The sequence below is a fragment of the Lipophrys pholis genome, assembly GCF_963383615.2.
Source record: "Lipophrys pholis genome assembly, chromosome: 1".
Lineage (NCBI taxonomy): Eukaryota > Metazoa > Chordata > Actinopteri > Blenniiformes > Blenniidae > Lipophrys > Lipophrys pholis.
This window is the reverse complement of record NC_137635.1, coordinates 32,819,957-32,842,836: the sequence shown is the minus strand read 5'-3', so window position 1 is coordinate 32,842,836 and position 22,880 is coordinate 32,819,957. Positions and strand designations below refer to the sequence as shown.

General features: G+C 40.2%; 3 protein-coding genes across 5 annotated transcripts; 2 read left to right on the top strand and 1 right to left on the bottom strand.

Annotated features, from left to right (window-relative positions):
- The first annotated feature begins 2,587 nt into the window (after nucleotides 1-2,587).
- Nucleotides 2,588-7,315, top strand: LOC308111526 (uncharacterized protein). The gene is made up of 6 exons (XM_080466476.1): nucleotides 2,588-2,946; nucleotides 3,601-3,783; nucleotides 3,864-4,127; nucleotides 4,894-4,998; nucleotides 5,241-5,258; nucleotides 5,743-7,315. Exons 1-6 carry the CDS (start codon nucleotides 2,877-2,879, stop codon nucleotides 5,826-5,828), a joined length of 726 nt encoding a protein of 241 aa, XP_080322602.1. The 5' UTR covers nucleotides 2,588-2,876; the 3' UTR covers nucleotides 5,829-7,315.
- Nucleotides 7,316-7,683: 368 nt separating this feature from the next.
- Nucleotides 7,684-12,388, top strand: cdc20 (cell division cycle 20 homolog). 2 transcript variants are annotated; one of them, XM_080459022.1, is made up of 11 exons: nucleotides 7,684-7,827; nucleotides 7,927-8,125; nucleotides 8,782-8,924; nucleotides 8,998-9,094; nucleotides 9,179-9,304; nucleotides 9,469-9,665; nucleotides 9,745-9,839; nucleotides 9,944-10,181; nucleotides 10,730-10,855; nucleotides 10,971-11,088; nucleotides 11,257-12,388. In XM_080459022.1, exons 2-11 carry the CDS (start codon nucleotides 7,936-7,938, stop codon nucleotides 11,430-11,432), a joined length of 1,506 nt encoding a protein of 501 aa, XP_080315148.1. In that variant the 5' UTR covers nucleotides 7,684-7,827; nucleotides 7,927-7,935; the 3' UTR covers nucleotides 11,433-12,388. The 2 variants fall into 2 exon arrangements, with proteins under 2 accessions (XP_080315148.1, XP_080315149.1); XM_080459023.1 differs by having other exon boundaries at nucleotides 7,702-7,827; nucleotides 9,010-9,094; nucleotides 11,257-12,105.
- A 203-nt stretch (nucleotides 12,389-12,591) lies between these two features.
- elovl1a (ELOVL fatty acid elongase 1a) lies at nucleotides 12,592-19,937 on the bottom strand. 2 transcript variants are annotated; one of them, XM_080486927.1, is made up of 8 exons: nucleotides 19,578-19,937; nucleotides 18,871-18,962; nucleotides 16,987-17,177; nucleotides 16,811-16,891; nucleotides 16,667-16,723; nucleotides 16,469-16,574; nucleotides 14,737-14,876; nucleotides 12,592-13,717 (listed from the first exon to the last, which is right to left on the bottom strand). In XM_080486927.1, the coding sequence occupies exons 2-8, from the start codon at nucleotides 18,929-18,931 to the stop codon at nucleotides 13,403-13,405; spliced, it is 951 nt and encodes a 316-aa protein (XP_080343053.1). In that variant the 5' UTR covers nucleotides 18,932-18,962; nucleotides 19,578-19,937; the 3' UTR covers nucleotides 12,592-13,402. The 2 variants fall into 2 exon arrangements, with proteins under 2 accessions (XP_080343053.1, XP_080343054.1); XM_080486928.1 differs by having other exon boundaries at nucleotides 18,871-18,952; nucleotides 19,578-19,900.
- Nucleotides 19,938-22,880: the final 2,943 nt, after the last annotated feature.

The window sequence follows — 22,880 nt, the reverse complement described above, 5'->3', positions numbered from 1 at the left end:
CCGGCACTCACAGCAGACTGTTTATACAGTGGCTTCCCATCTTGGCTGCATACCTTCCATTTTAAGAAAATGCCTGCATAGAGCCAAGACCCAAATAAATACGCTTTGTACCCATTTTATAACGTAACATAACATTGACTGTCAAAGACATGGATATCAACAGATGCCATGAGAATATCTAATCTCCGTGTCATTTGTTTTTGACAAAGTTTCTTGATGATAAACTAGTCTTGATTAAAACAATTGAGATAGAAGGAATATATATGACAAATTGACACACTGGGAGTCAGAGATGAACAAGATATCCTTTTTTTATCAACCTGGTATAACAGAGGACTGTGTGTATTCAAGACAACAGATACCATTTTACAACAGTGGATTTAGAACAGTAGAACAGTAAAACAGTAGAACAGTAGAACAGCTGCTTAATGTGAAACTTGGTAAACATCTTAACCCTGGCAATATGTCACAGGATCATTAACAGCAGCAACTTGCACTTGAATATACTTATTAACTCCCTCTAAAGAAATTCCAACCCAGTTTAGTTTGGATCTTGCAAAGACATAAGAACATTATATTCTTAATGTATAGCGTCAGTGTCTGCATGTGGTTAAGTTCAGCTTCCATCCAGATTGCATGATCTAATTGGATGTGACGTTGTTTCAAGAAAATGTCTCTCCAGAAAAAGAAAGAAAAGATGTGAAGCTTTAAGTTTAATGCAAAGACCATCAAAATGTCTGTAAGCAGAGGCTCTGATCACAACAATGTGTTATTGTTTTTTATAAGAAAGAAAGAAACACACAGGCAGGTCATCATGAGACGCATGTCTGCAAACAGAAGGCAAGCCACCCAATATACAACAAAGTTTAATCAGTTGTTTTGCTATCTCTACGAGGAATGAGGAGAGACTAACAATAGCAACACATGGAAAAGTTCACATAAGCATCAAAAATGGCGATGGCATGGAATTTATTTTTTAGACAATCAAAACTCATGCAAACGTAATATATAATTCTGTTATAGCGTGTGTCTTACAAAACGTATTATATTCCAGTCATTTGCAGACATTTGCATACATTTTTTTGCATGCCAGTTTGTGTAAATGTTGCATGTGTCTATCATTTACATTTAACTCTTGGTCACATTTGGATAGATTTGTGCCTCTTTGTAGTCTGTTTGCAGCTCTTTGTAGCTGCTTTCTGGTCTAGATTTATTTCTCTATTCTTTTTACCGACTTTTATTTAAAAATCTCATCCTGTGAGCAATTCTATTTAATAAAGTTTATTTCGGGGTCAAGTTTCGGTGATATGTTTGAGCTTTTGCAGCAATGTCAAATTGTGCTTTGTTATATCAAGGGGTGTTTTTTTATATACATATTTTGGGCAGAGAATTATAAATAACTCAATATAATGCAATCCAACTCAACACAATAGCAAACACTAGATTCTAAAAGTGTTCCCAAAAAATCCATATCCATCCATCCATTTTCTCCTGCTTGTGGGGGTGGCAGTCTGAGCACCGTCACCCAGATCACATTGCACCCATTAACAACCTTTCCTGCGGGTGGTGAGCCCACGGGGAAAGAATCCTTATACAGTATTTAAATAATTGAGAGAAAAGACCACTTTAAAGGAAAATTGTAAACAGATATACAAGAAATTTCTCTTCTCAATCAGATATAGTTTTACTTTGTGAGTAAATTATGACAATTAAAGCCAGTTTGCATGGACTAAAATTCAGTTAGCAAAAAAAACCCAAAAGGAGAGAGAACATTCAAAAGCCTGAACACCCAATATAATATTATTTATACATCACATTCAAATGGGAAAAGAAAAATCCCCAAACAATAAAAGAAAAGCACAAATAACATCCACGAAAGCCAAATTAGTTACACAGATTTCAATTTGTCAGTTCAGTTCAGACAACCTTTTTTATCCCACAAGTGGGAATTCATTTGTATCTTCCCAGTGTACATTTAATTTCATGCATGCATTCAGTCAATAAAATAATAGTCCATTATTGAATCCTAAATCTGTCAAGGAAACAATTAAGCATGGAACATAGGGAGATTTCAGAGCAGCAAGCTCAAACCAGATGAGCTAAAATATAAAGACAAAGCACATCAGGCAGTTACAAAAGCAAAGCTACAAATTGTATTGAAAAGATTTAAGACTATAAACGACAAATCCTTATGGAACATTTTGTACGATCTTAAACGAAACGTAAAATATGTGTTTGGCTATTTGTATGAGTTCACGTTGTTTTGTTTTTTCACTTTTGATTGTAAGACCATAAACGATGATTTGTTCTTCTGTAAAAAAAAAAAAAAAAGTTTGCACGACTTTGCTGCTCAAATGAATACGTAAATGAAATGAATGAACTGATTCTCAAAACCTTTAAAAGATAAAAGGAAAAAAATTGAAAAGGGGAGGGATAGGGATTGTGTGTGAAAATTGCAAATGAATTAACTGGATGAACAAATAATCTCAGTGTGAATCCGAATAAGTCGAACACATCACCTGAATGCAGTAACGATGTCTGAAACAGAAACCGTAAATACAGGATCTGTGCAGTGAATTTCTCCTTCACAGCTGAACCGCAGCAGCCAATCAGCTGCGCTCCGGACGCACTTTCAAAGATAAGTTAAAGGGCATGCAGCCAGCAGTGCGCACACGCAGAAAGAGAGATACGCACAAGCAGCCGGGCTGAGCCGAGTACAAGTGATCGTTAAAGGGGCTTGGCTGGTGTCTTTTGTTCCTGCTCTGGCGGCATCTTAAATGGCTTAAAACAATCCCGGTTATTTCTAACTGTGAACGTTGTCGCGCATCCTTGAAGACTTTTGCTGCGTTTGAAGCGGAAGTTGAGCGGCGTGTGAGATGCGTCTTCTTGGGTTTCTCGTGTTTGCCTTATGCCTGCAACTGTCAGTGGGTGTTCCTGCTCCAGTAGGTGAGACAATCGTCTTTCTTGTTATTGCATTGCTTTTGTCCGAGGAAACGAGTAGATTGCACCATGAGAAAAGTTTTGCATCGAAATCTGCAAAACGAGCCGATAACCATTGTCGAAAGTGATTTATTGGCAATAAAGTTGCAGCTATGAGTTGGAGACTAATGTTTGTGCACATCAAGATGATTTATATTTGATATGCGGACTTTTTCCCCCTCTTAAATCGCTCACGTTGTCAGAGTTTACATTAGAACTTGCCGACAAAAACAACGTGATATTTCCTCTGTATTGTTGCTCGGTATGTCTTTAAACTTCATCATTCATTATATAGACACCATATATCAGCACGACTTCAAGTGATACTGAAGCGAAACTATCAACACAGACAATCCCATTGCTTTATCCCATTTAGAGGTTGAAAGTTCAAATATCAAATACACTTTTATGGTTAAAGCCTTTGGGCCATTTAAAGAACCGCACATCATTGCGAACTTGACTTCCGGTTAGGTAAGTCTGAACTTTTAAAGGAGTAATTAAGCAATATTGTTTATTATTGTAAGTGTGATCTTTTATCTGTCACATCATGTAAAATAATCCTCGGAAGCTCATGCTCTGTTTTGATGTCTGCAGTATTATTTTTGTGCTGTCTCCTGTTAGACACGGTCATAGTTCAGATCCAGAGGTGGGGCGTGGTGGGAGCCCCTCGGGCCGTGGATCAGGTTCTTCTCAATGGAGTCTCCCTCACTGGCACAAGTCCGGAATTCGATGGCATCATAAAATCCATCTCAGCTGATGCACTCCCAGGGACTCTTATCAGCATCAACCACACTTCCCCGCTGAGTACGACAATGAAAACTGTCAAGCTGAAACCGAAACAATTTCAATCAGCCCAAAGCAATGTTTGTCGTCTACCTTCACAGGAAACCACACCCTCCTCCGCTCTCGAGAGTGCATACTGGAGGGCTCTGAGCTGCACTGGACCGACCGTGTGTTTTATGATGGGAAAGTCTATCTGACACTGGACCACAGTGATGTGTGGACAGCTCACGTACCACAGGCACTGCCCCTCAAAGAGGTGTGGGACCAGGAGGTGCAGAGCGCGGCGTCCGGGAGGGAAGACCTGCGGGAGGTTTGCTTCAAGCTGATGAAAGAGTTGACGCTTTCTGAGGCACAGTCGGCTTCAGGTATATGATTTTCCAGGCTTGTGAGAGAAGGCTTTGTTACTGTCCTGCATGTGTCTCCTATTAAGTGCTGGTCGTGGGGATGTTACCCTTCAGCTGGAAAAACATTCACACCCAGAAACACTGAAATGCATTAATGGGTTAAAGGGTATTTATGGTGAATATAGTAATTAAGGAATGCTTTATTTGGTTTCTTTTTTTTGGTCTTGTGCTCTTATCTGTTACTGTGTTATATTGTGATACTTGTGAACATGTTTTGTTGGTTTACTTGAGCTTGTGATTTTTGTATTTGCCACTACTTCAGCCAGCCAAATCCCTCTTGATGTCTGTGGGACATTCAGGGAAAATACAAATTTAAAAAAGGACTAATAACTGTGATATAGTCCCATTTGTACTCGCATGCTTACTGACGTTAGTCTGAGATCATTATTTTAACTCGTAGGTAACACTGCTTCTATCAGCTTATAATTGCTCCATATTTGAACTCTAGTTTTTCAATGATTATATCTGTATCTTTACGATGAGCATTGCAGATGGACTTGGATATATTAAAACAAATGGTAAAAGTAATAAATGGTCATTCTCCCACCAATAGTACCTGTCTGTAAGGTTTGTGATGTCTTGCTGCTGAATGTGGTTGTGCATTATACAGACAGCTGGTTGTATTAGACCGTGTGCTTGCTCTATGAAACATTTGTCTCCACCTGCATGTAATATATATATTTTTTATGTTGTTGACATTCAATCTGATTATAAAATGTTTTCTCAGTTGCGGTGGCAGGAATTCCTTGGCCCCAGATTCTGATCCCAGTCATGACTCTTCTTATTTTCGCTGGACTAATAATTATAAGCATTCTCGTCGCTAAAAATCAAGGTGAGTGAATTAACTTATTTCCTCTGTCTCTTTTGGGTATTCTTGAACAGACAGTCAATCATGTGTGGCAATATCCACAGCAGAAGTTATCTCTATAAATAATTCACCTTTACATTTGTGGGAAGAAAGTAGAATAAACAGAAATTTAAGTCCAGTCACATGATTTGGGTGTGGGCTCTCTACTCATGAGGGAAATATAAAGCATGGTCATGTGTTTTGTCTTTCTTCCACTCTCTGTCTAGGCTTGGGGCACCCTGGAGGTAAGGAAACAACAACCCCTCTGTTTTCACTCTTGTCAGTACACTTATTACCCAGCAGTGTTAAGAGAAAAGTAATATAAAGTTAAATATTAAATTAAGTCCAAAACCGTGTCTCCTACAGATGGGCACAGACTTGCGTATCATTCATGTTGGTTTTTTCCCCACATTGATTCACCCAGTGTTACTGTATGTACAGTTAAAACTATTTTCTATGATGAGCTTCAGTCAACTGCAGTTGCCAGGGCAACAGGTCAACTCTACAAAACAGTGCAGTTACAGTGTAAAATATTCTGTATTTATATATATATATATATATATATATATAAACAGCACATGTGTATATACAGTGCATTAGGAGATGCATCGGTCTCTACTGAAAGTGACTCCGCTTTTTTTCTTTTTAACTTGCTTGATGATTGATATGCAGTTGTTCTTTTATGCTGTTGTGCTTGTTTACAGTGAGATCCTCTTGATTGTCTTGCAGGTGTGACTGGCTCGATTATACATTACCCCAAAGACATGACCCAAAGTGAGCCAGAGAAAAAAGGCTACAGTTACCAGACATTATGAGTCAAAGGCTCATATTTGAGTTTTATACTGTTTATATTCTGCATGGCTTGGCTTGCATTATGAATGGAACCACCCGTTAGCAGCACATTGCAAAAAACCAGCTAAAATGATTGGTCTGTATATTATGCACTTTACCATGCAAAAGTCGCCCCTCACAATGGTGCTCGAATTGCATTGAGTTTTTACAAATGATATGTCGGACACAAGCTTTGTCTTTCATGCGTTATTTTGAATGGCAGTAACAGTAGATGTCTGTGACTTCTGAATGTGCTTGCAAAAGTAATAAAAAATACAATAAAAATAGTAATGAAAAGGTTTCAAGCAATGCACAATGCTGCCTTCATACTTTGTAGCTCAATTCTTTCTGGAATATTTGTTTTGTTACGCTACTGTTATTACAACCACGGTAAAAACACAGAGGACATTTCCCTGGTTGTATTGTTTCATTTGCCTTGCTCATAGTGAAATAAAACATTGTACTGTATAGTACTTTCTTTGGACTGTGTTAAGAATTTCTGAAAATGCTTCATTCTTTTTAAATTTCTGTTTGTTGTTTTTTGTTGTTTTTGTAATTTAGTTTCAGGGTACATGATAACTTCTTGTTCTGTATACATGAGGAGACTCTTCATTTGATTTATTTTTTCAAGTGCAAAGTAGTTGTTTCTTCCTTATCTATGACAAACCAAAGAATGAATTCCAATTGACCCTGCTGCATGTAGATTGCCTGAGAATGAATCAAATGTTTTATATTCCGAATCAGCTGTTGTATTTATGTATCCATTTTAGTCACAGATGGACTGCATCCTTTGAGCTGCTGTGCAGGCTTGTTCTGATTTTCCACCAAATGATGGCTCCACAAAAATGACCATAGATCACATTACCAACGTCCCAGATTACATTACACCAAGGCTGGAGTAAGCGATGATGTTTTCCCCTTATTGATGAGTCACACAAATTCCTTTTATTCCCCAAATGAAATTTTTAATGAGTGAAAGTAACTGGTCATTCTCCCACCAATGGTACCTGTCTGTAAGGTTTTTGATGTCTTGCTGCAAAATGTGGTTGTGCATTATACAGACAGCTGGTTGTATTAGACAGTGTGCTTGCTCTATGAAACATTTGTCTCCACCTGCATGTAATATCTATTTTTTTATGTTGTTGACATTCAATCTGATTGTATCTCATATGCCCAAACAGTGTGCCGAGGCTTCCACTTTTAAAATCTTACAATCTTTTAGTTCCTGCGCTCCTCAGCTGTAGAAGAAACTTTCTGAATAGCTGAGGACTTAATAAAGCTTTGACTTTGTTTTTCCTTTTAATGCCTTTCTTAATGGTTTTGTTTTAATGAATGTCATAATCTGAACAATTTAAGATTTAGAGTCTGTTGAAGCATTGAATTCATGTGTCTGAATGGTGTATAGAAATATTTTTGCTTTACCTTGTAATGAGTTCTGTGGAAAATGCAAATAAAGTCGAAATACACATCTAATCAGTCCTTTCTTTTGTTCTCTGCAGATTAAGCTTTAATTATTGTGCATTTATTTGGCTAATTTACCACAATTCTGAATCGTTCTAGTGAGACGAGATGTTGTAGAAAATGAAAGTTTATTATCTATCGATCTATCTATCTATCGATCGATCTCACCTCACAGCACTAATAATATCCACCCAGTAGGGGGCAGTAGAGGAATTTATGCCTGAACAGCTCCTCCCTCGTGAAGCGTATCTGGCCAATCACAATGGCGCATTTGTAAACATCGCTGTGGCAACACGCAGCGCCAGCCGTGGCGCCTTGAATTGACCAATCACAGGCAGCGCTTTTCGGCATTTAAAACGTGTGTCGTCATCGCCGCAAATTTCAAAAAATCTCCTCAAGACTCAGCTGCTGCTGCACGCGCTTTGATGCCGAAACGAGCTCGCCGTGTTTGTGTTCGAGCTGCTCAGAACCGCGATCAAGTGCTGCCCACCGGGGATTCCTTCAGGCTTTCGACGCTCTGCGGTAAGTGAGCGACTCGATGTTGTTGATTAAAAACGCGCTTGTTTGCTGCAAGTTTGTATTTCAGCCCAAATCACGTTGGCGTGCACTTCTATTCGGTAGGTGGTCAAGATGGCGCAGTTTGGCTTTGAGAACGACATCCACAGCATCCTGAAGCTGGACATGCCCATCACCAACGCTCCCATGGCGAGGTGGCAGAGGAAGGCCAGCTCGTCGGGCACGTCCGCGCTCAGCCGCCTGTCGCCCGGGAAATCCACCAATGTGTCCCAGAACTCGTCGAAGACCCCGAGCAAAACGCCAGGTGATCGTAGTTCACACATGGCCTCCTGAAAGTGACACTGCACAACAGGTTCTCACTTCATGTTTCTACTGCAGCTCGACAATGAGCAACCAGAGCAAGCTGTTCTATAGTTAAGTCCTCCAACTTGTGAGCTTTAGGTTTTGTGGAGAGCAAATATTCAATGACTCGTGTTCAGTTGGAGTCTCAATATAATGGTTCAACTCGAGATCTGATTCAGATTGAAGAATGTAATCTCCTTCTGCCTTTAGCCATTGTTGACTTCTGTATTTCAAACATGGCTGATTAGTAAATTCTCAGCTAATTCTAAGTTTCTGAGAGAAATCTGAATGTGCTTACTGTTCTACCATTTTTATCTTTTGGATATTTGTGTACTTGCTCCCTTCTGAGGTAATGGCTTAGATTTATCTGAAATGCTTAGCTTTACACTGGTTTGCATCTAATACATTGATCTTGCAATCCTACCAATGTAAGGACATACCACTGAACTGTTAAAGAGCCCCAAGTATTATATTTGGTTGGAAAACTCACTTAAGTGGTTTAGTCTAAACTTCACAAATGTGACTTGAACAGTGGCAGCTGCATGGTTTGATAAATCTTTAGCTGGGCGAAGGTAAACTTAAGAAATCTGTGCTGATATAGACTCTTTTGTGTTCCAGGCAAGAACAAAAAGCAGACTCCCTCAAAGATGGGGGGTGACCGCTTCATTCCGATAAGAAACGGCAAACAAATGGATGTTGCAAGTTTCCTGCTCAGCAAGGAGAACGAGCCAGCGGACGCGAGCGCCTCGGCCGCAACATCAGTAAGTCACTTGGTACATTTTGATGTGACATTTTCGACGGGTTGACTGATTACCGCTGCCTGTCTGGTCGCAGGAAAACCAAAAGGCGTGGTCTGTGTCACTCAATGGATACAACATTGAGGAGGCCAAGATTCTCCACCTCGGAGGGAAGCCACTGAACGTACCCGAAGGTAAGCCTTTGTTCGTAGTCATGACACATGGGGGGAGGAGGGGGTCATGTCAATGTCTTTAAATGCATTGTCTTCTTTTTTCAGGGTATCAAAACAACCTGAAAGTCCTTTATAGTCAGGTTGCAACTCCTACCTCTTTGAAAAAGACGAGATACATCTCTTCAACACCGGACAGGATCTTGGATGCTCCTGATCTTAGAAACGATTTCTGTAAGTTCCGATTTGAATCTGATTTAAAAAAAAAAATCTCTATATATATATATATATATATATATATATATATATATATATAGAATAACGCTTCAAATAACCATTGATTTTCCTTAAATCTCGACGGTGTGACAGGAAAGCGTGTATTTTTTTTTTCTCCGCAGATTTGAATCTTCTGGACTGGAGCAGTCAAAATCTCCTGGCCGTGGCCCTTCATAATAGCGTTTACCTGTGGGATGCCACTCAGGGAGACATCATCCTTCTCATGAAGATGGAGCGTGACGAGGACTACATTTGCTCGCTGTCCTGGACAAAAGAGGGAAGCTATCTGGCTATTGGCACCAGTGACTGCAAAGTTCAGGTCGGTGCCGCAAATGGTGCGAAACCTTCTCTCATAAAGACACGAGTTGCTTAAAAATGAGGTTTGTTTGTTTCCTCAGTTGTGGGATGTTCAAAATCAGAAGCGTCTGCGGAGCATGGAGAGCCACACGGCGAGAGTTGGCAGTCTGAGCTGGAATGATCACGTACTTTCCAGGTACAACATAACCCCGTTTGTTTGTTTGTTTTTTTCCCCAAATTGACGCGAAAAAGCTTCTCGTGACTCGGCACGGTACTCAAAGTCAAAAATCTCCTCTGCAGTGGCTCCCGATCGGGACACATCCATCACCACGATGTGAGGGTGGCAGAGCACCACATCGCCACGCTCGGCACTCACTCGCAGGAGGTGTGCGGCCTGAAGTGGTCCCCTGACGGGCGCTACCTGGCGAGTGGCGGCAACGACAACATGCTGTGCGTGTGGCCCCGCCCGCAGGAGGGCAGCAGCGGCAATGAATCCCAGCCGGTCCAGTGCTGGAGCGAGCATCAGGGAGCCGTCAAGGTGGGTCGGCTCAGCCGCGGAGCGTCGCATGCTCTTGGGTACCAACGAATCACTTTACATTAAATTAACATGCATCTCAATAACAGTGATGCCGACTTGAATACTCAAAAGCAGAGGATACATTGATGTTGGTAGCTCAGATTTAAAAAGGCTTTTTAAGAGTAGAAAATGGGGGGAAAATGGAAATTATTTAGTTCTCCACATTTGTCCCATCCTAGAGATCGTTGAGTGTCGCCGGCGGATAAAAATAGGTTGTGCTCATGTCTGATCTTGTCTCTTTTATAAATTAATACTTTCCAGGCCTTCAGCTGCCTGGAATCATCTGCAGATCTGATTTACCAAAACATTAAAATGAAGCCAAATGCCGGACACTCTGGGTGTTTTTTTTCATTAACAAAAATAGAAGTGTGCAATTTCTGAAGTTTACTCTTGATTCTGACATCGAAGCAACCAAAACAGCCCCACCACAGACCCACTATCGTAAAGAATTCACTTTTATTCAACTGAAGAGTTTTATTCCAAGTTTGCTTCGCATTCTGTTTGACTAGGCTTTGGCCTGGTGCCCATGGCAGCCGAGCATCCTCGCCTCAGGCGGTGGCACCAGCGACCGCCACATCCGCATCTGGAACGTAAACAGCGGCTCCTGCATCAGTTCACTGGACACGCAGTCCCAGGTAACGGCACAGTTCTGGAGCCAGTTCTAAGTGCTGGACTGAAGAAATAATGAATCGTTCTTCATGAAATGTTCTCCTTGGCTTTATTGCCTCACATTCCACACCCTCTTCTTAGATCTCGTCGCTGGCCTTTGCACCAAACTACAAGGAGCTGGTCTCTGCTCATGGATACGCCCACAACAACGTAGTCATCTGGAAGTACCCGTCGCTCACCCGAGTAGCAGAACTCAGTGGTAAGAAATCCTCCTGTCCATGTCTCTCTTCCTGAATGAGCAATTCATTTTAATAGCAGACATTAGTTGTCTCGGTGTCTCCTTTTTGGCTTTTTTCCCCCAATTTCTTTTACTTCTACCGTTCCAATAAAATGGAATTTACCTCACGTGCACAATTCTGTATTTTAGGCCATGAGGACCGAGTTCTCTCTCTCACCATGAGCCCAGATTGCTCCACCGTTGCAACGGTTGCTGGGGACGAGACGATCCGCCTGTGGAAAAGCTTTGAAGTGGATCCTCTTAAGAAGAAGGCGAAGGAGAGGATGGTCAAAGCCACAAGTGGGATTCACCAGTCCATCAGATAATTTTAGCTTTGTGTTTTTGGTTAATATTTTTTTTAAAGCGGGTGACAAATGAGGAACATTTGTTCCAAACTTCACTACTTGGTTGATGCCTTGCAATGTTTTAAATGATGGGATGATTGGCTGACTGCAACTGTGTGTGTGTGTGTGTGTGTGTGTATATGTATACATGCACACCGGCCCGGCTTTTATTTTTATTTTTCAAGTGTAATTTTTATTTTTATTTTTTAAATGTATTTATTGCAGACGGCTTGAACTTTGTGACCAGAATGCATCGTATACCTTGTGAGTGAGTTATTAATAAATGGATGATCCTAGACTCGGATTGTATGTGTTATGGCTGGAGTTTTTCACAGTAAATGAGAAGCTTAGCCAGTTAAGTTCATGCATACTTTGTGATTGTGGGAGGTGAAAGGCCTCAAACTAGATGGGACACAGAAATGCATTTTACTGTTGTGTTCTACATTATAATAAACCACATGTCTGTGGCATTGGTGTTTCCTGTAACTAACCACGAGGTTCCACAACTGGTTTTGGCCATCTTACCCTTTTACATAAGCTTGAAAAACAATGTAGGTGTTTCTGGCTTGGAATAATCAAAAAAGCAAAATTAACATTAAAGATGAGTGTGGGAAAAGTGACATGTTCTGGTAAAAATTAAAAAATTTTAATCTGGTAAGTGTGAAGAGCTTTCATCTGACTAACCTGAAAATGGATTTTGTACATTTTAATTATGTAGTGAAATAATGACACTGCTGGTTCATGATTTGCTGGTTCATGATTTGCTGCCACCAGATGACTCAGTTCTGTTAAGTTTAATGCTACATTAGAAATCATGAAATGTATTATGAGGTTCAGTGCAAGTTTCCATTCCAATTCCACAAGGCTGGTTTGTTTCTCATTTGCAGCTATTTTTTGCTCTTTTTTGAAAACAAACGTCAGTAAAAACAGATGAAGTCTAAATACTCTACTTGCTGATACTGATGAATAATGTCTTGGTTGGTCTTGAATGTCTTTCTCTATGTTCTCCCTGTTGGTGTTTCTTCATAGTGCTTAATTATTTGGGATTTGCCCCACAACCTGGAGAGAGTGGTATAGAAGATGGAATGAAATCTGTCAACTGCATATAATGTGTAGATGGTATAAGTGACAACAAAAAGCACACGGTGATAGGATTTTATAAGTTTCAGAAATTCATACAAGTTTTTTTAATAAGTAAAATGTAAATTCCTTAACCTCATGCAGAGTGCTGAAGTAATAAACCAGTGCTGCAAAACTGGGTTAATATGGATGAACATGTATAGCACTGATTGTCACTAAAAATAGCAAAATGCATCAATACTGTAATATACAGTATAACATTTCTTTTTCACAATTCCTAAAATTGAAAATGTGAGGTGTGGCATCTTTCTCTCACAGTGTAACATCATTACGGCTTTCCAAACCACACAGGATATCTAAATTTAGTTTTATTTCAAAAGATAAATAAAAAAAGTTAAACTAAATATGCAACATTTACATTAAAGATCTCAATGGCGCAAAAACTCTGAAGCAGTTATTTACATGTCTTTAGTAGAAAAGGCAACACTCCCAAGCGAAAGGAAAAAAAAAACAAAATAAACAGGCCGTGCTAGACAAACAGCAACGTAGGTCAAGCCTGAGTTGAGAAATACTTCCAGTGACAAAATGAGCACCAATTTTCATACAGGGTTCATCACAGTTCATGTTTTTTGTTTGCAACAACTTACATATACAATGTGACGAGCTGAGATCACTGGCAAAAACACGATATGACATTCATATCCCAAGAGGTGCAGATACAGTTTCACCAAAGATGAGACTTCTGTAGTTTAGAAGGAGCACTTTTGAAACCTGTGCCACTTCAATACACTACTGAATGAGGAATGACATGTTCAAGGTGGTAATATCAAACTATAGTCTATGCCTTGTTTCTCATTTCCAGAGTCCCCGCTTCAAATTTCCTTCACTTTGCCAAAGATGATCTTGCCGTTGGTGTGGTGGTGAGTGTTCGCGTTCCCGTTCTCCAGGTGTTTGCCGTTGGCCACCACGGGGATGGATTCACTGGTCGATCCGTTCTGTGTGGGCTTGTCGTCCTTGGAAGGGAGTCGCTTGCCCTTTATGTAGGCCTGCACCCAAAAGTTGGAGAAGAGGAGGAAGAAGAAGACGCCGTAGATCCAGATCAAGTGGATCCACAAGGGGAGCTGATAGTTACAGTCCTCCATGAAGTAGTACTGACTGATGTGGATGGAGACTATAACAAACTGTGTCTGCGAGACAAGAAGCAAAGCAAAGGCGATCATTTATCATTCGGCAAACACCCGTGACCACATCTCAACCTGTCATACACTGAAAAAAACTGTAAAGCTGAGTCTTCACTAATGGCACAATACTTTTCATTTCTGGTGCATGACAGTTGTTTTGGCTACAAATGCCAATTGCTAAATAAAATACAAACAGACATATGAATGAATGAATACCATCACATTCAAGTATCATGGCAGCAAATGGAATAATTTCTTTCAGAAAGCAAGTGTAGGTAGTAAATCTCGCTGTCATCTTTTAAGTTAAATGAAGAAAAAAAAAAAGTCTATTTGTAGGATATACATAAATTAGATGGTATTGGTTGCGTTTCTGAGCACAAATATAAAATAAGGCTACGTAGACACAGTTAATGTCTTGTTATAGGTAAGGGATGTGTCTTCTCTACTGGTGTTACAGTATGATCTTTAATAAGAATATTATCCAAGCTGCTTTAAGCAATTATTTTGGTGGCATTTACAAAACCAATGTGGATAAATCCATTGTATATCCTTTGATAGATCAGTGGAGTAGTATTTCAGACTTAAAATATCCTACACTTTCCCATTCTACCAAATTCCTATTGAAATGTATTCAAATACAAATACAGTGACACTCTGACCATCTTTTATTTATGGGATATTTTTTAGCAGACTTGCCAATAACTGCCAATTGGGTGGGAAAAAAAGTTTATGTTCTAGTATTTGAATTATTTGACCACTTTCTTTTCTAAAAGGTTCTCCTCTGCTTACATTATCTTACGCGTCAGAGATATGCATGAAATTCATATTGTTTTAGTAAGGTTTTCATAGGACTAACATTTAAACAAAGCAATCACTGTGACAGTATTTATAAAAAAAACTGTTTGGATAAAGCAGATAGTGGATTGACGGGTGCAAATCGTTTCTAATATTTACTAACATACATTTCCCAGTCCCAGTGGTTAAAAGTAGAAAACTGTTTTTACTTCAAATAATTACAAACATACCAGCTGGATGGCCGTCATGTACTTCTTCCACCACAGGTATTTCTGAAAGCGAGGCCCTGCAGCAGAGAGTCCGTAGTAGAAGTACATGATCACATGGACCGCCGAGTTCACCATGGCATGAAACGAGCCCATACCTCCAGCTTCAGTGTGAAAAGACAACAGGAACAAGGGATTTGATTAGAATGTGCGAATTTTCATTGCACATGAATTATTGTTGTAACACTAAAACAATATAGTGAAATAGAAAGACACAAACTAATGTCTTTAAACTGTCTACAGTTTCAGTGCTTAACTTCTCTTTACTTCATTAACTTTCTACTCTTTTCTCTATTTCTGTACCTTTATTTTTTTGGTATATGGCCTACTCCTTTGTCTCTTCAGTATCCCCTAAACCTGAGGTGACAATCTCATTTTAGCTCAGGGGCCACATACAGTCCCGTTTGATCTCAATTGGGCTGAACCAGTAAAATGATGGCATAAAGTCCAATAGAAAGCTACAACTACACATTTTTCCCACTCATTCATTTCAGTGCAGTGAAGCAAGTATTAATGCAATCTGAAATTGTCACTTCTAAAACGGCTGTACTTCCTGAGGAAATTTGGCATGTCTCCAAAAATCTTCAGCAACTTCTACAGCTGTATTGTTGAGCCCATCCTGACCAGCTGCATCACTGTGTGGTACGGCAGCACCGCTGTCATGGAACGCAAACGCCTGTGGTGAAGACCGCTGCAAAGATCACCAGGACTCCCCTGCCCTCTCTGCAGAGCATCTACAAGCGCAGAGTCCACAGGAGAGCTGCTGCCATCATCAAGGACCCCACTCACCCCCGACACAGACTGTTCACACTTCTACCCCCAGGCCGGAGGTACAGAAGTGTGACATGCAAGACCACCAGACTCAAGAACTCTCTCTTTCTCTCTGCTATCAAGACTGCTAAACAGCTGACAGGAGTCCATTGGACTACTCATGCCCCCCCCATACTTCTCGTTTACACGAAATTTGCACAACCATCTATAACGTACATGCACTTTAGATGCGCACGTGTACAGTTCACATCTCATCTATCTACTGCCGACTACCTCGCACAATTATGTACAGAGTGTAGCATTTTTATTTCCAACTTAAATTGTATATATCACTTGTATTTTTTACATAGTTTAATGTATAGGTTCATATTTCCATTGCTCAGTGTTTGCATGCCACTGTTAAATTATTATAGTTTTTTAAATTTGTGTGGCGTTCAGTGTGGGCAGCAAGGTAAGAATTTCATTGTACAGGCAAACATGTTTCTTTACTGTGCGTATGACAATAAACTCTCCTTCTCACTTCAGATTTGATGCTAATGTTATTTTGCTCGCGATAAGGTAACCAAGCTTTCACAGCAGACCGTTTCTGTAATCGTCTCGTTCAGTTCTCGAGCAGTATTGTGACTCGTCCGTTAATGTCAGTGAAACTGTGATTGTGAACTCATCCTTTGAGCCTGATGGGACCCTATGGTGGGCTGGTTCTGGCCCACAGGCCTTACGATTGACATCCCTGTGGTGGCTTTGTGTATTTACACAAGGAAGGTTAAACGTTTCACAAATCTGTTGGACTTGTAGGCTAATCTAAGCCACAATAGTTGTCAATAGTTGGCTGGGATTGACTTTAGCACCCTGTGAAGTGAAAGTGTGACGATAAAGTGATATAGACGATGGATCTATGCATGTGTATTTGCTGACGAAAGCTCACCAGGTGTCAATGCGACTCCCCACCACCACGTCCAGGGCATGAAAGAGTGATGGAAGACGTGGAGAAATGTAATCTGCGTCCGTTTCTTCCTCAGCACAAAGAATACCTGCAGATGAGGAGACCAAGATAGCATTAACTATCATAGCTCAGGATAATACGACAGGAGAAAAGTGATTTTTTTTGAAGAATCGTCCTTACCGTGTCAAGGAGCTCGATGAATTTTGAAATATAAAACAACCACCCAGTTCGAACCATCTGTGGGAGAGAAAAATAGCAGCCATGTTAAATATTTAGATTTTAATCAGATAGCACGAACGCTGCTGCAACACTTCGCTGGCTCACCCTGAGAGTCTCTGGTTTTTTGGAGGTGTCGATGAGGTCACATCTCCACGTGAAGGTGGTTGCCCATCCAGACATCATGAACTGGAAGGAAACAAAGGCGCCGTCAGCTGCTGTCTACTGAGAGACTTCCCAGGTTTATGAGTGATTTGAGACCACAGGAGGCTCACTGTTCTCACCTCATACACTATGATGGCATTCAGTAAAACCATGCAGAAGTTGTAGACTATCATGGCCGTGTTCAGGCGGAGAGGTTTACGGTTTGCCATCAGGCGAGGTCCGAGGAATACTGCGAACAGGACGTATGCCAACAGGATGCTGGTCATTGGCACAGGGCCCTCCATCAGAGGATAGTCTCTGAGTCTGACATCTAGAACACACACACACATACATTTGGAATCATCTCAGCATGCCAGCTATGATCACACTCACTGATTTCTGAGTAGGTCAGCTCAACAACACCCCCTATAATAATCATCTTAATTATTTCCTTCTCGTTTAGTTCAGTGAGTATTGCACAGCATTTCTTTTTCTCGAACCTACAACATTACTGTGTCTATATATATATATATATATATATATATATGCACACACCCTTTTAGAACGAGTCAAATGTGTGTTATATTGAAATTGGCTTTTTAAATTTATTTTTATGTTATTTATTTTTTCCCATTTGTTTCATCTAATTTTATACATTCCTTTGTTCAAAATAAAAAAATAAGACATTAAATACACAACCATCAAACATACACATCACAATAACACACAATAATAAGACAAAGCAACCTGACAACGCAACATATACTATCAAAAACCTTAAGTTGCCTTATTGTGCTTTTATTCTTCTTGTATGGACACAGATTTGATCAAATATTTCAAGGTTTGCAAACAAACAGTTTCAGCTTTTCTTTCTATTGCTTTAAAATGAGCTCATTTTAGATAGGAAAGGAAAACAATCTGCTATTCCAAAGGATGTCTGAAAAAATATACTCTTGATAGATTTACATGGACATACTGTCCATAGCATATACATGTAGTCACATATAAACCTGAGCAGACTTCACAAAAATTGTGTTTTCTATGATCCTTTCTAAGGTTGTTGTGTTTTTCCCCCACTTAAAGAGATTCTTTTAATAATGGACAGCTGTTGTTTAGATGTTGGAGTGGATCATCAGAGTGAGACGTGACTGTTAGGATGTGTTAACGCCTTGTGTGACAGCCACTGGTGTGCAAGTTTGAATGAATGAAAGCATGAATGAATGTGTGACTGATCACGTAAAGTGCATTGATAATGCTGAAGCAAGAAGAATGTGAAGTCTATTCATCATTACAAGAATCACTGTGCCTATAAAAGAGATATTTTCAACTAATCATTGTGGCGTTTTCAAAATAAGAGCTGTATGTCTGCATCAAACAACAATTTTAAGACTCAAATCATTTGAAATACATTATTCCACTGGAAGTAGTTGAGATATCAAACAACAGGTGTTTCCTTTTTTCAGGGCTGGTCACACAAAGATCAACACTGCAGTGTTGTGGTCATGACCGTTGTCAGAGAATGAATGTTCTTTGTTAAAAAACTTTCTGGAGTCTCTCTGTGGAGCTCTCATGATTTGCAAATAACTGGTATGAAAAATGGATGATTGCTCCATGAATTTTAACCCAACACTGGTTTGTCTAATGTGCAAAAGGAGTCTCTCAACACCTCAAATCATATCCGAGGTAGCAGTTATAGTGGTTGGGTTGAAGTCCATGTGTCCATAACCACAGAGAGAGGCCATGAATTTGACTCGCACGGTGGTTATGCAAAGAAAAATAAATCTTTGCCGTCTGTCATCAAGCTTAGGTAATGTTTGTCTATTGCACTCAATGTAATCTCTGATTTCAATAATTCATTTGAAGGCTAGATAACCGTGTCTGCGTGCTTTCGTTTGACTTAACCATGCTTCTATATATCCATTAAAAGAATTGCCCATTCTACATTTTTAAATATCCACTGCATCAAACAAAAACAATTTTTGTTTTCTCTTAAACTGAAAATGTTTACGAAAGAGAAAACTTACCTATCCTTGATTTGAAGTCATCGTGGAACTTCAAAATGTTTGACGCAGCCTCTTGCAGCATGGTGACTGCTTGCTTTGTGCTCTAATGAACCCTTGTGAAAACACAAGAAAGCAAAGAGTCAAAAAGCAGAGCCGGAACTGGAGCCGAGTGGGCAGGTGAGCAACAAAGTGACTTGTCCACCAGCTTCCCTTCTGACTGAACAAACAGGAGGCAGCTGGACAGGCTCATCAAACACCCCTACCCACGGCCTTTCAAACAAATACACAAGGTCAACATTTACTGGGTACTCCTGATATAGCCCAGGTAATGCTTCATCACCGGGATCAGAGAGCAGTGGATGTTCGATGAAGGATTGAGAGCCATGTGAATCCTGAAGTCGGCGTAAAAACAATGAAATAATCACTGACTAACAGAGCAAGTCAAACAGGTGAGGCAAAGGACTCGGCCTATTTTACCGGCGTTACCAACTGAGTCACAGAGAGCTCATTGATTCCCAGGAGGTTCAAACTACAGAAAAAGCAGGGAATTTGTACTTTTCTAACTCAACTCAAGTTGATTGAAGAACTGAACTGAGGAGGTATCAAGCACAGTACACCAGTCTGACCACATGGCACTGAAGGGACACAACCTCACACTAACAATGCACTTTTTACTCCTTTATTTTAAAGCTCAGCACAAACAGAGATAATACACAGAAATCACTCACCCACTGAGCACAACTCCTCAGCAACTCCTGTCAGTGAAGAAAGCTGCTGCACGGCCAGAGCAGGCAGCACGCCGTTCAAAAGATCCAGCTGAATCAGCAACACCCGAGAGAATGATCAGGTGAAAAACCAGATTCATGTAAAGCTCCTGTGTGGGTGGAAGCCTCCAGCAGTCTTCAAATGTGTTCAACAGATTGACTAAAGATCCACGTCTGACTCAAAGTGTTGGGAGGTAAGGCTCCAGCAATAGAGAGAGAGGAGAAAATGTTGACAGCTTAGCTTTGATAACTATGGAACTGGGCTCATTCAACTCAATTTAAACTCTGGGACACTACTACAGACCTTTCTAGTTTCTGAACCACACCCTGTTTCACTGCTAAGCTCCACCTTTCTGTCCTCACTCAGCCTGTTTGTGATTGGGCAGTAAAAAGGGATGAGGTCATGGAGCCACAGGTTCAGGTTTAAGAAACCCAGATCCATCGATGAATAGGCATATTCATTCAGTTTGTAGGCAAAAAAAACAAAAAAATAAGGGGGGGTGGGGTGGGGTGGGGGTGGGGGGGCTGTGAATGATCTGTGACCTGAAGAAAATTAATGGTGTTCCTCACATATGATTAGGGTCAAAGATAAAACCTGATACCATGCACTCAGTGTCACATTTGGCACGGCCCATCCCTTCCTCTGCTGCACGTCTGTGGCCGGCCAGTCCAACCCTCGCAGCTATGTGACGAACCCTCCTGCCCCTCTGGTTTTACCTGTTCCCCGGTGACGCCGATGGGCGTGAGGCCTGGATTGAGCCTGAAATTCCCAGTGCGACACACAATGTTGAGTGTAAGAGTTACACTGGAATGAAAGGCATCTGTGCACGAGAGAAGGAGGGAGCGAGGGAGGACACACCACCGACTGTTAACATCACGGGTTGTCCAACCCTGGTCCTCGAGGGCCCCATGTCCTGCATGTTTTAGCTCTCTCCCAGTTGCAACACACCTGATTGCAATGAGGGGCTTGGTATTGGTGTTTTTCACAACCTTGGTGATGACATCATCATTTGATTCAGGTATGTTGGAGCAGGGAGAGAGCTAAACCCTGCAGGACAGGGGCCCTCGAGGACCAAGGTTGGACACCCCTGGTTTACACATTGTTTGACAGTTTAGCACACGGAGCCTTCCTCACTAACTCCAGACATAAAGGCTTTACATTTAAGACTAGTGTGCAAGATAGAAAGACATAGTACATTTTCAATTTGAAAGTTTATTTCCGACAACAGTTTTCTTATAAATGCATCCGACTCCCCCCCCCCCGGACAGCTCATTCTAGTGACTTTTCCAGAGTGACACTTTAAATTCTTGGTCGTTTATCTTAAAGAAAATTCTTTCAGTCAACACAAATAACATACTTCTATGTACAAACTACCTAAAGGTGCCACTTTTATTCTAAATCACCCTAGGGAGAAGAAAATAAAAAACAGTACATGAACTTGTTTAACTCATCTCCAAAGACAGTCAATAAGGGGAAGAAGTGCAGGTTTCTGCAAAAACTATGCAGTGAATGAAAGCAGAGACTTTTATGAGTATATATAGTTCCAGACGGAATCCAAAAAATGAAGCTGCGGTTAAAAGGATTAACTGGTAAAAATAAACTGTTATTGCTTTATGTTTTAATGTGTGTGGCAGTCCAATCACTTGTTTTGATTTGTGATGGTCGGAGTGACAAAACAACAAGTATTGTTTATTAAATATTTTTGTAGGATAAAAATAAATCACACAACTCTTCATGCCAGGTTTCATTCCAACATGTATAAACCCTCCTATTTTGGTCAGCGTGAAGTAAAAATCATGCGGAAAACCTTGATTCAGAATATAAGGCTAATTGTGTGTATTGGGTGTGCACCAAAATTATCTTTTGTTCCAATGATTATATCCTTTTATAATTACATTTCTCCCTGTGTGTCAGTATCTTGCTTAGTTTTGTTGAAAATATTAAGACGAAAACTTTAACTTTACATTTCTAAGTGCTTTTATTATTTCAATGATGAGCTCAAAAAAAATTATTGCAAAAAATATGTGAAAAAAGCCGCATGAAAACAATACTTTAGTGTGCATTGACATGTTTTCGATGTAGATAGATGGTTTGGGACAAGTCGAGTATGACTGTGAGGGTGAATGTCTTTGTCGCTGAGCACACGGTCAGCTGTTTTTCAGAGCTGCAGAATTACATGACAACACTCTCCCTATTCTTCTCGGTCTTGTGACGCTTCACCATCAGCAGATTTCTACCAAATAGCAAAACCCATTAGATAGAGACTAACAAACAATAAAACAACAAGACATTCAGGCCCAACAGTGGAGCACAGAGGATATACACCATCCTTGGGACAGGGAGATTGCCATTAATTAGCCTATTGTGAAATGGTTTGAGAGGACGAGTGCCTCGCCTGGAAAACACATGAATGATGGAATTTACTAGACATGCATTTTTTATTTTTTTTGCAAGAGCTTTGTGAAACAGCACTCAAGCTTGCTTAACATGAGTCACACATTCACCAGACCTCATGAATTCATTTTTCAGTGACACTTTTGGAATCTGACTCTCAATCATGCCATTTGTAATTGTACAGACCTCGGGTTCCTGTGTGGTAGCTGTGGTGTCTAAAGGGTGAGAAGGACTGAGTTGTATTGACATCTTTTGAGTTGAATAAAAGCAAAACAACATTGCAACATGGCTGAATACAAATATGCAAACATAACATTTATGGGCACAACGGAGTTCAAATATTTTGTGAAAAGGGTCACAATTATAAACAAAAGTTCCTGTTTCTCATTTGAGAAAGTTGATATCAATACTGACTATTGAGGGTCAGAAGGGGGTAGTTTCCCTCCTTATCTATGTTTTCCTTTAATCAGTTGAAACCAGATAACTCATTTGCTCAGGTGAAACTCTCTTACCACCCCCCCCCCCCCCCCAAAAAAAAAAACAGTAATGAAAGTACTACAAATCACTTAACATGTTTCGACTCCAAAACATCCAAGTGTTTTTACAGACTTTTATATATATTTTTTTGCAGGAAGATGAGTGAATTGACAATCACAGTATTGAATAGTGGGTGGATTTATAAGATGTATACACAATATTTAACATAAAAGTGGGTGGCTGGAATAGATTATATTAAATGTAAGTACCCGAAGAAACACACACAGACACAGAAAGAATAAATAACCTGTTTGTGGAGGTTCTAATATACTCCAATCCAGATGGCAGAAGTGATGTCCAAAAGTAATCCAATATAAAATAATAGTTACGTTTCT